Source organism: Hordeum vulgare, chromosome 4H, assembly GCF_904849725.1.
Source record: "Hordeum vulgare subsp. vulgare chromosome 4H, MorexV3_pseudomolecules_assembly, whole genome shotgun sequence".
NCBI lineage: Eukaryota > Viridiplantae > Streptophyta > Magnoliopsida > Poales > Poaceae > Hordeum > Hordeum vulgare.
The window spans coordinates 79,985,708-79,997,976 of NC_058521.1; the positions used below are offsets into that span (position 1 = coordinate 79,985,708).

General features: G+C 43.2%; 1 protein-coding gene across 5 annotated transcripts; it reads right to left on the bottom strand.

Annotated features, from left to right (window-relative positions):
- Nucleotides 1-592: 592 nt before the first annotated feature.
- LOC123447944 (DEAD-box ATP-dependent RNA helicase FANCM) lies at nucleotides 593-11,515 on the bottom strand. Of its 5 annotated transcripts, none has more exons than XM_045124681.1 (22): nucleotides 11,365-11,515; nucleotides 10,991-11,285; nucleotides 9,267-9,584; nucleotides 8,931-9,074; nucleotides 8,737-8,819; nucleotides 8,510-8,624; nucleotides 7,963-8,054; nucleotides 7,714-7,768; nucleotides 7,506-7,627; nucleotides 7,325-7,438; nucleotides 7,014-7,207; nucleotides 6,776-6,906; nucleotides 6,093-6,153; nucleotides 5,488-5,564; nucleotides 5,079-5,128; nucleotides 4,834-4,999; nucleotides 4,633-4,754; nucleotides 4,236-4,553; nucleotides 3,059-4,148; nucleotides 2,846-2,900; nucleotides 2,517-2,681; nucleotides 593-2,006 (listed from the first exon to the last, which is right to left on the bottom strand). In XM_045124681.1, exons 1-22 carry the CDS (start codon nucleotides 11,419-11,421, stop codon nucleotides 1,454-1,456), a joined length of 4,377 nt encoding a protein of 1,458 aa, XP_044980616.1. In that variant the 5' UTR covers nucleotides 11,422-11,515; the 3' UTR covers nucleotides 593-1,453. The 5 variants fall into 5 exon arrangements, with proteins under 5 accessions (XP_044980616.1, XP_044980617.1, XP_044980619.1 ...); XM_045124682.1 differs by lacking the exons at nucleotides 10,991-11,285; nucleotides 11,365-11,515 and adding exons at nucleotides 9,676-10,204; nucleotides 10,427-10,697; XM_045124684.1 differs by lacking the exon at nucleotides 9,267-9,584.
- Nucleotides 11,516-12,269: the final 754 nt, after the last annotated feature.

Here is a 12,269-nt window from a genome sequence, read left to right on the forward strand (position 1 = left end):
CGTGTATAGTCCATATTGAAATCTTAAAAAAGAATTATACTCGAGGGAGTATTTAGGAACGAAGTTTGCGGAAATTGCTTTTGGCTCCCGAGCTCTATAAAGGACTTTAAATTCAAACTTCAAATTTTGTGAAAAATCGTATTTTAATATTTTAAAAAATTCTGAAAAATATACATAAATAGATGAAGGTATAATACACAAGTGTGTAAATTTTCAGAACAAAATACGTGAAATGAGGGCTGTGCAAAAAAAAACAAATCAAACTTTTTAACACATGTTACTGTTCATCATTTCAGACCATGAATTTATCTTTTTTGTACAAGTCGCATTTCAAAGTATTTCGACCTAAAATTTTACACACACATGAATCACATCCTTGTTTAGTTGAATGTTTTCTTTTCAAATTTTTTGGAACTAAAATTTTCAAATTTTGATTATTTTTTTTTTCAAAAATTTCAGCCTCCATGGCTCCCAGGAGCTAAACGTCCGTTCTCCGGAGGTACTAACTATATCTGCATGTCTGAAACTCTCTTTTTTAACAAGGTAGTATTATGATATAAATCAAAAACCAGTCAAAGTACTGCACAAAAGATAGCTAAAGAGAAATTAAAAATATGTCCCATTTTGTGCGCAGTTTTGCAGTTTTACTCGGAGATTACAAGTTCACTTAATGCCCAGGTGACCATCAGATCACATTACACGCAATGAGTAGAACAAAGAATGATTGCAATGTGCATAGATTGCACTAATTTATGCTACATCTTTCTCTTGAGAGCGAGATATTCCAGAGAATGCGAGCCCAGAATTAATACCTGCGCCAGGCATCTCCGAGTTCACACTGTCATACTGAGGCGAGCACACTATCTACTGACCAAATGAATTGACAGGTTTGGAATAATTTCCTTGCTTGGAGAAAGCAACTGGGCACCAATGGAGCAGCCACTCACTATCTATCAACTCACCAAATGGGCAGTGTGCTGGTACGGCCTTGCAACCTAATTTCCATCCATGCAGATCACTTGGTACAGCACAAGCTAATCTTTATTGTGTGATTAAGCGTTCAAAAAACTGCTATTTTCCAACTGGTGCTTTGTATTATATCAGACACTATTTTACAGATAGGGTCTGCTGTTATACAAGGCGCATAATTATGTATGAAAGGGTAACTAGCTGCCACCCATTTCTCGACACCTTCTGGTATTTTGGATATACCGATACATACCTCACAAAGCAGTCTTGCTAGCAGCAGGACAGGGTCCATCTGGATATCTTGAAGCTGGCCTGTCATGTACTGCAAAGGTTCAATCCTTCGGCGAGAAATGGTCAGTGGTAACAGACTGATAGGCAAAGGACATTGCCATTGCACAGTTCTGAACCATGACCCCAAAGAATCAGGTGGCACGGCATACAACACATAAACATATTTTGGATGGCTATTCACCAAAATGGGCTATCAGATCCCGAGATCAAACGATGGAGGCGTGAAGCTGACATCAGATGCTCGCTTAGTTTCTGTTGGTTTTTGTGCTGATTGTGCTTTCTGGAGTCTAAGTTGCTCGGTCGCTTGTGCTTCGATTGCATCGAAATCGAGGTTCTCAAAGAAAGCATCATCCCAGTACATGTCATTACCGACTTCAGTAGCAACATGTGAGGAAGGTGGTGCTGGTTCTGGCTCAAGGTTTATGACAGAGATTGAGGCGGCTTGCTCGAAGCTTAGTTTTCTCTTTCTGCTATCTGGTTTGGTGGTTGATTCGCAATTAATCACACTTGTTTCACCCTGTACCTTTATCAAACTGGCTCTCTCCAGGGACATTTGCTGGTGGCCTATAGGACTTGGGTCAGTGGTACCATATATTTGAGGGAATTGAATTCCTTGTGGAGTCTCGATAGAATTGTGCAAGTTCCCTGATGAACAGCTTGCACTTCCAGCTCTGGAACCAGAATTATCAGAGACATCTTGGTATCTCGAAGGCAGGACTACCGTTGACTGACTAAGTAGTGATCGTCTGCAAGAACATCAAATGGAATATGAATTCTACTGTTGCATATGCAACTTTTTCACAAGAACAAAAATATGAAGGCAGTTGTATTTTATGCCAATATATCTGCATCTCAGTTTTCAACATGATTGATGGCGAACAAGCTTCTTACAGTGAAGAATTATTGAGTCGGAATAGTTTTCAGATTTGCATGATATATCCCGTGTACAAACCTGAATGTAGATTGTGTGCACATAGCGTTCTAGGTATCTAAATTATGCAAGTACCTTTATCAAGCTAATCTGATACATATCTAATTGCATAGCCACTCACAGTTCTATAAAAATACTGTGAATTAGAACTGTGATGTTCATTTTCAGCCATTAAACAACACAGTGAGTTGAACAGTACAAAATATTCAGTTGTGCTTCTTGTTGGCAGAAAGACTGACAGGAAACAGAATGGTCTCAAAACAAATAATTTAAGCAAGAAACATTATACACCATTGCAAAAAGTAGTCTTATCATCTTTTAATACCTGTAGAAAGCCATCATGTCGTTAGTGTTACTGTTTTCACCACCTTGTTCACTCTGAGTGAATCGGCCAGTAGGAGTTGTCTGATCGTCAATAAAGCTATCTTCATATTTATCTTCACTCCGATCATCATCCTCATCCGGTGAAATATCAGCATCTTCAGACACTCTAAAGCAATAATGTAAGTAAGTTATACTATAAAAAACAATATGTGTACTATTACAGTAAACAAAGAAACCGATATACATTGACAAGAATTATTAGCAAATAAATTTAGCATTAGTTTATTTGGCGGCATCAGAACATTCAACGAAAGGTTCCAGTGATCTTACTCGACTTCCTCATCAATATATATATCCATACGCCTCTTGGCCTTCCTTCTGTTTCCTAGATTAAGAATAAATGCAAAAGTACATCAGGGTACAATTTTTTTGTTAAGATTCGGGAGCTGTGAACAAGAGGTAGTAACTATGTACTGATAAATGATTGAGTTGGCAACAAGATTAAAAGAGATACTAGTTACAAAGGAAAGAGGCTCAACTCACCAACATCATGCTCCATCTGATCACATTGTCCTCCTACAGATCCATTATATCTTTCATTCAAAGACAATGAGGATACCCGTTTGATCTTGTCACCACATTTGCGGAGTCTTCTGTACTTCGGTAATTCTTGTACTGATCCTGAAGTATTCCCTACTGACTTAGGCTGCCAGTCATCAGACATACTATCACACAGTAGATTTGCTGTGGGGGTATGAGAAGCAGGACTGCAGTAGATTTTTGCCTTCGAAGAACACATTGGCTCTTCTGTTTTTGCTTGAGTCTGAACTAGGATATTCTCTCTTGAGGAAGCATGATGTTCCATGACACCAGCAGGAAATTGACCTTCTCTCACAAAACTTAGTGGCCCGTCACTACATTCTGGCCGATTGCGTTGAGCTCCCTGAATGTGTGACTTTGAAGAACTAACCTTTGCAACAAAACCAAGATCAGCAGCACTGTCTATTTCTAATTGTTCATGGCTTACTTCAAGGACTGGAGACTCAGGAACAATTCCTTCTTCAATATAATGTGTTAACCTAGGACTAAGTTCCATGTCTTCCTGGCCTGACAAAACTGGGCTTGCTAGTTTAGCATTGCATGGTGTGTCCCATTTTTCTATTGGACTTGTAACCGTTTTAGATGGAGTACTGGGGGAAAGTACGTGTGTGCCATCAGCTTGGTTACTTTGCTCCGAATATTCAGGGAAATGAGGAGCTGAATTTAGTGCATTGCCTTCATAGACCAATTTACTCGAATAAGTGCTATCTGTTATTTGCCCACTGGCATCTGCAGTCGATTTCGAAGTAGTCTTGTTCTGGATTGTATGTTCCCAATTTATATTCCTTGTATCCTTATGGAACTCGGATATTCTCGGTAAGGCAGGTACAAAGGTGATTGAGATGTAGCCTCTAACATCCACAGCTACATATTCCCCACTGAAGAATGAGTGGAAAGGATATTTGTTGACCAGTGAGCTTGGCACACTGGCACTTTTACTCGATGACACTTCTCCAGAAGAAAAGTGATGACCTTCCAACGCTTGATCCTCAAAAGCTGCTACATCAGCAGGTTCTTGTAAAGGACTGCCACACTGAACAAGTATTCAGAAACAATATTAGGACTTCTGTTTCATTTCTAATTTATAAGGAAAAAAAATCTCCGCAAATCTTCAGCGTACCTTAGTTTTAGAGAATGAAACATCTTGAAGTTGTTGCATAGTATCGATTAGCATATCTGTAGTTCGATAAGAGTGAGGCACTCTATAGATATCACATGGAGAAACCTGGAAACTAGGGAACGCAACAAGAGACGGTTTCCAAGTATCTTCTTTGCTTGAACTGAAGTACTGAGCAATCAATAGGCCATCTTCCTCTGAAAGTTTGTTCAAAATGTGTGGTGTGCCACTCGCATCAACTTTTCTTTTCTTGGAGCAATGGACATACTTCTCTATTGACAATTTAACATATTTAACTTCTGGGCTATAGACATGTGGAACCTGTTAGAAGGGATAACATAATTAGCACCTCTGGAGTGAAGAAACAGTTTTTACCTACAAACAGATCGAACAGAATTACCATCCTGGGACTAGAATGGTATTCAAAGGCGTTCCCTTTACGCAAAAGGTTCTTCATTGTCCGAGCACCTCCTTGTTTCTTTGTGTACCCTTGCAGCTCTTGCCCTTCACAAGCCAAAACCAGTTTGTGCAGTTAAGGTAAAAAAAATCTTACAAAATGCATCTACTGGACATGGTAATTTTAGTCATCAGAAAAGGATATCAACTTGTCCTTCGTGCTTCCGCCCAGTCCTTCCCATTCGCTGGATCATCCTTAATGGAGAGACATTGGCATCGAAACAAATCACAAGATCCACCTCCATAATATCTAGACCTTCCTCACCAATTGATGTTGCCACCAAAATATTGTATTCCCCAGCTCGAAATTTCTGCAAGCATGGCATGAGTTATTTGGTGGGTGGGCCGGTGGGGTGGGTAGATCTTGAATGTCCAGCCATTGTCTGATACCTGTAAAATAGCTTGTTGCATTTTCTGTGTCTGGCCCTTCCGTCGGTCACCTGCAGAACTCAAAATGGTAAGATAAACAATGTAAATCCACCATATGGATTCACCTATCCAGGAATTGGGCTAAGGCAGGAGCCAAAGGGCTTCGAGTCACCCTGCCTTCCTCCTGGGACGTCCATTGATCCGCTTGTAACACTGATGTACTGGCCTCTTAGGAGGATGTCCCCCCCTCCCTTTTCAATACAATGAAACGCAAAGGCTTTTTGCATTTTCTCGAAGAAAAAAAACGATGCAGAACTGGCCTCTTAGGAGGATGTAACCCCCCTTTCTTTACAATGCAATGAAACGCAAAGGCTATTTGCGTTTTCTCGAAAAAACTACATCTACTTAGCCCACTGTCATGCACTCATACCTGTACAGGTTTGACCGATGAACTGTGCAGGTCTGAAAAGTCCGTCACCACTGTCTCTTAATGAACCGAAAATCTCACTGCATTTGGAAGCAATCAAAGACACATTCAATCCACGTGATAATCGGATCAACAATCATAAAACATCAGAAGTCCAGTGCAGAAATTGTTTCTGATACCCAGCGAATAAACACAGTAGCAAATAAATCCAACAAAAACTGCAGTGCCTCTTGCTTGCTGTAATTATGACTAGATTGGACAAAAGAACATATCAGCTTGGTGGGATTTAGTTACGACACACACATGCAAGCAGACAGAAAAAAAAATAACTATGCATGGAACAATTATTGTGTAAAATGCTACTCTGCATAATAGGCACAGTAAGTATTGTGAGGTTTGATTCGCACTTCCCAAATATCTGAAAAATAGAATGGTGACAAATGTATTTTTTTAAACACAATTCACACATGCACACGCACACACCAAATAATCACAATAACAGCACGAACACAAAAAAAAGTGCACAGATAATTTTTTCAATCTAGAACAAAGGATCTGCAGAGGGCTACATAATAGCCACAAGGACCACCATGAGGTATTGTTCTTACTTGACACTTTCCCGGAAGTGTGAAAAGATAATCACCCGTGAGACCTTGGAATCATTTTTGTCTGCAGAGGATAACGGGTACCAAAGTTATCATAGCAAACTTAGTAAAATTTGCTATGGATTGGTTAATGAAGGTAAATCTATTGAAGGCAATTAAAACAGAAGATTCTTTGAATACATCACATCTGAGTAGTGATACAACACAATCATGTGCACCAACTCAAAGCAAACAAGTCACACGCTTGCTATCACATGTTTGATAAGTGATAACATGCAGTAATTGAGAAGCCAAGTTTCACAAACATAGCTCTCCTATGCTACAAAGAGTTGCCATTCTTACGACTTACAAGAAAATATAGCAGCATCATTTCCATAGGCATAATGCATGTACTTCCTCCATCTGGGTTAATAAGGCACCTCGAATTTTGAGTCTAACTTTGACCCAAAATTTGACTAAAAAATTATGAGTTAGTGCCACAAAAGTATGTCACTGAAAACTTCTTTGGGATACAAATAAAAAATGCGTTTTCTGGCGTATAACTCTAAAAAAAATTAGTAAAATTCTGGTCAAATTTAGGCTTGAATTTCGAGGGGGGCAAATAAACCTGGACGGAGGAAGCACAGCATACAGGCATAAGATTATAAATTGGGCTACTAGAGAATGGATAATCAAGAGTTGCTTACGAAAGTGATCGACCAACACTTCTGCCAATTTCTGCACCTTTGGACTGGGTAAGCCTTCAGATGAGACCTTCTGCATCATATTCATTGCATCCCAAAAGGTTTGATTCTTTGAAGCAAAATTCCAAGAGTGCCTTCAATAAATAAGAGCAATTATAAATGTGAACTATTAGTAGTATAATTATGAATTACTCTTTGCATACAGTTCAAATCATGTAGCAGGAATGTGTGTAGGCAATACCCTTCTTTCAATTTTGCTTTAATTGACTCATGTGCTGGCTTGATTCCATGGCTCCAAAGCATTTTACTCACATGACAAAGTGACACGAGAGCTGCAAAAGATTTATGAATTTCCTTTTTCTTTTCCAGAGGAATATTTGGTGGAGGTGCTTGGCTGAATTTCGTCCTTAAAATAAGCAACTGATGTGGGTTCCACTGGCAACAATAGGTAACAAATTAATGATGCATAGAAGTAACAAATTATAAATGAGTGTTGGGCAGTAAATAATCATAATAATGATAATTGATGTATACAGAGAATCACAAACATACATTTGCAGCATCCCTATTATCAATCACCCCAGCAGCACGCAATTGAACAACATGTGTATTTATAAGATCCAAAATCATAGCATTGACTTGAGTTGTATCACTGCCAACAGGAACCTACATTGAAGCATGTAAATTTCATGGAACACAAAAACACTATAGCGCCCATTTACCAAGTTCATACCTTTATGAGTTCAACTGTACGTGTGTTAACATATCGTTTGACTTCAGGATCACTCTCATCACGATGAATCAACTCTGAGATGCATAAATTGTTGATGACAGCTTGGATATTTGGCTGTTTTGCTGAATGAAAAGCCCGCGATAAGATTTAAGAAATAGAAAGTGACTTCATCTTTGAACAAGTACTTAGATGTGATGTACGGACTCACATCCTGGTGTAGCAGTCAAAGCTAAAATTCTTAGCGGCACAGCAGCTGCCACCAACTGTCAACATAGCAAAAATATATAAAAAAATTGAATAAACAGAATCAGAAAGCACTCATATAACTAGTTGACTGATATTTCTGTCAAAAAAAAAAACTAGTTAACTGGTATCATCAATCAAATGGGCTTGATGGTGGAGGAAAGCATGACGGCAACAAAATAAGATGGCAAAATGTTTGGAGATAAAAACATGCCTGGCGAACAGCAACACAGTAAGCATGATTTCCCGAAGCTCTATGAGCTTCATCTATCACCAAGCAAACAAGTTGTTTCACCATGCATATACCTGTTAAAAGCGAACTTCATAATGTCAGCTCAGCGAAGAACTGAAGCAATAACGGCAGAGCAGTCAGTGTGGACAAGAAAAGTATGAAACATGAACTTGACAAATCACTAAAAACCCTACTATAGGTAATATAGTACTGTGGTGTCAGTCCAAACATAAAATTGGGGCAATCAACAAAATTACATGTATATGTGCTAAGAGATGCTTCCCTTTGTGGACATTTGTATATGATAATTACACAGAAAATACTAGTGTACTATGTGCCTCAATCCATTTGGATGGAGAATCTAATATAACTGTGTTTTTTATGTCTCGTTATACAAAAGAAAAATGAGGTTGCTTTCAGAGGTCCATATTTGGTTATCATTCGAAAATCTACATAAACAAATGACAAAGTATGGGGGAAAACTTACAAAAGATCAATATATAATACTAGAAACATTGAGAAAAATCACCAGATTGTATATCATTCTCAAGAATCTGTGGAGTGACAAAGAACACTCGTTTGGACTTCCACAAGCTTGATCTCATTGAAGGGCTTAGATTCCCTTTCATATCAATTGTCCACTTCTGCAAACAGGTAAACCTCATTAATCTTCAGCACTGTCAGAGAAATATGTCAAATCTTTATCTGATTTGACACCAGGCAAGCATGAATATCAGAAAATATAAACTTTACTACCTGTGGTATACCCACTGTATTATGACATGCCTCAATTTGCTGAGTGACAAGAGGACGCGAAGGGGCTGTGAATACTATTTTACCTGAGCTATTCAATGTATCAGTAACAGCAATTTATCAGAAAGTTCCTTCTGCAAAAGTTCACGAAATACAACACAGGAGATGCAGTGTCCAGTTAGGTACCAAAATATTACCTTCAGGAAACCATCTAAAATAGTTATACATCACCACGGCTGCGATAAAAGTTTTGCCGAGCCCAGTTGGCAGGGCTACTAGTGTATTTGTAAACAAAGCCTTTTGGACAATATATTGTTGGTACTCTCGGACTTCTATATTAGCTGCAACATGTGAACAAAAGCCAAAAAATCACAAAGATCATATTATAACTGATCACAAAGCAGACATGTTCATAGCAGAACTAAACATATCGTCTAGAATCTAATTCAAAAAACGCTGACATGCACATTGGCTATGCAAAATCGAAACATAAGCCAGTGGTGAAAAATTCAGTGAGAAATCTAGGCACTAACTTGGATAGATCCAAGTTTGCACGGCCTCGTGGTCGAGCGCCACGGTGCAGGACCCCTCCGTGACCTCCTCCTGGCTCCCCCTACGCAAGCAACCCACATCGCCATGGGCCGCAAAGTGTGTCCCGCCATCACCAGGTGGCACCGCTGCCGCCACAGGAACCGACGGTGCAGGGGGCGGCCTCTCCTTCGTGGCCTGCCTCCTGGTGAACGCGTCGATGAAGCGGTCGAGAGCCGCAGTGCGGGGCCCCTCCACGACCTTCTCCTCGCTCGCCTTCCGCGAGCACCCCTCGTCGCTACGGACCATAAAGTGCGCCCCACCTGAATTGCAAAAAACCACCACATTCTAAGTTCAATGTCGGATTTGCTACCACATTACTTGAGCGTCCCAAAAATCTACCAGTTTCCTTACTAATTTTTTCAATGAACATTGATGATCGATTAGAACGAATTAATCCAATTTCTGACATGCGAGGCCCGCTGGTCAGGTCCACGTGGCACCACATGTTAACACCGTTTGCGTTCACTGTTTAAAAAAATACGCACACATCCACCACGCCGGCGCCGCCCCACGTCCTCTTCCTCACCGCCGGCACCGCCTCACGTCCTCTTCCTCACCGCCGGCACCGCCTCACGTCCTCTTCCTCACCGCCGGCGCCGCGCCGTCACCTCTCTCTCCAGGACACCCCGTATCCATATTTCTCCACCTCTTCTCTCTCCCAGTGCCAGCGAGATCCGCAACGCTGCATCCCGTGCGCACCGCCGCCCACCGGATCTGGTGGTTCTCGTGAAACGATGCATCTGGGTCGTCAGAACGGGCGAGGCGGCGCATCCCAGTCCCGATATGGACGAGCGGTGGGGGCGGCGCTCAATGGACATGCGGGCAAGGGAGCCCCCTCGATGATGCGTGCGGGAGCAGGGGCCGCGGCCATGGATTTGTTCTGGAGCAGAAAAGAGAGAGATTGAGAGCAGAGAACAGAGAACAGGGGAGGCAGGGAAGGAGGGTAGTCCTGGCGACATGTTGGTCGGCAACAGCGGGGATGGGGTCCCGGCATGGAGGCGAGGTGGGGGTGACCGGCGGCGGCACTCCATCGCGACCACCGATCACCGACCAAATCGAATAACTCGACGGCCGCGGCAAGAACGAACGCACGCCAAATCACCTGGTGCTGCTCCCCCGGCCCGCCGCCAGGCTCCTCGGCATCCTCTGCGCCTTCCTCCTCCTCTCCGTGCTCCTCCTCACCGCCGACGTCGCCGCGCACGCCCAGGGCTGGCACCTCGCTGCGCTCCCCGGCCTGGAGGCCACCGAGGGCCACCTCTTTGCCGCCGGCTACGCGGCCTGGATGCGCGCCCACGCCGCCTACCTCTGACCTGGAGGCCGTCCAGACCATCACCTCTGCTCTCCGGTTCTTCTCTGCCCATGCACATGAGGTGTTTGTTGGAATGCCACCAAGGAGCAGAAGAAGGTCTCAGAGAGATGACGATGCTGACGGGTGGGCCCTCTGTTCAACTTAACATTTAACAAACAGCGTTGAATATTTAGTGCCATGTGAACCTGACCAGTGGGTCCGATATGTCAGAAATTGAATTAATTAGATCCAAATCGATCACCAGTGTTTATTGAGAAAATTAGCAAGGAAATCGGTAGGTTTTTGGGACGGACAAGGAATGTGGTGGCAATTCTGCTCAAGTACTGCAAATGTGATGGTTTTTTGCAATTCACTCACCACCATGCGGCACTGCTGGCTCCACAGGAACCGACGGCGCAAGGAGTGGCCTGTCCTTCGCAGCCTGCCTCCTGGTGAATGAGTCGACGAAGCGGTCGAGCGTAGACTGCCGCGCGACGCCCGTGGACGGCCCGTGGAAGGAGGGCGCGGCGGCCGAGGGAGCGAAGCCCGACGACGGGGCGGCCGAGGGCTGGGGCGGCGGCAGCGGGTTTGAGGTCGACACGCCGCTCGTGGAAGCTGAGGCGAGGGCGCAGGCGCTGTCGATCTCCCGCACGGCCGCATCCCAATCGAAGCCCTGGTGTTAGGGTTTGGAGAAAGGGGGCGTGAGCACGTACACGCGACGAGAGGGAGGAAGGGGAGAGCGGCGCGCTTACGTCGTCGTCTTCGTCGACGGCGATGGCCGAAGGGTAGGACGGTGGGAGCGCCGCCATCGGGCAGCTCCGCTTGGCGCTTCGAGAAGGTTCGCGAAGGTTGGGGATTGGGGATTTTTGGGGAGGGGGAGCCTGGGGTTTGGGCGGGGAAATGATGACTGATGAGTTCCGAGAGGAAAAAAAGAGAGAGAGATGGTAAGCAGATTGTGGGCTAGATCAAGTGTTAAACAGGCCGTCTAGGATGAGCAATACCCCGGCCCAGATATTGCATTTTTATGCTACTAGCTCACTTCTTCCACAAGCATTGCGTATTTGTGGAGAAGAAGTGACTAGTTGACGAGCTCTTGCTCCGCGCGAAACGAAGAAACATTTCGCGACTGTTTGACACGCGTTAAGTGTCATGCGCGAAACGAAGTCTTTCCTTTTCGGTTTCTGGTTTTATACCTTTTTTAACTAACCCCTCGAACTATTTTAGTTTTCTGTTTTCCCTTTTCGTGTTATATGAAACACAAACGCTCTACGAGATGTTGGTTCCCTATTTTTATTTTCATTTTTCATTATATTTTCGGGTAATGAATATTTCTGGGGTAACTACGGGTGGGAGCTTCAACACAATCCAATGTCAACTTTTAACTTTTAGAGGCACGGCCATGATGCGAGCAGAGGTACGGTTCATGAGCAAAAAAAAAATTGTTCGCCTTTGGCTCGGTTAGCAATCATACACATCTTGAAGGGGGGCATAGCTCGAAGTGTGTGTTTGTCGTGCAGCGTGTTTTGTCGTGCAGCGTGCAAACGATGCCTCCGACGGTGCAACCCCTGCTCGCCTTCGGATTGGTTCATGAGTTTTCATGAGTGTGGATCATATAGGGGCGCGGTTCATGAGTCTTCGGAGTCACAAACGTGATGCT

Coding starts and splice junctions, on each gene's coding strand:
- LOC123447944 (XM_045124681.1), bottom strand. CDS start 11,421: ATGGCGGCGCTCCCACCGTCCTACCCTTCGGCCATCGCCGTCGACGAA. Junction 7,628..7,713: donor TTTGACTGCTACACCAGGAT/GTGAGTCCGTAC, acceptor CTTTTCATTCAG/CAAAACAGCCAAATATCCAA. Junction 7,208..7,324: donor ATAATAGGGATGCTGCAAAT/GTATGTTTGTGA, acceptor TATTGTTGCCAG/TGGAACCCACATCAGTTGCT.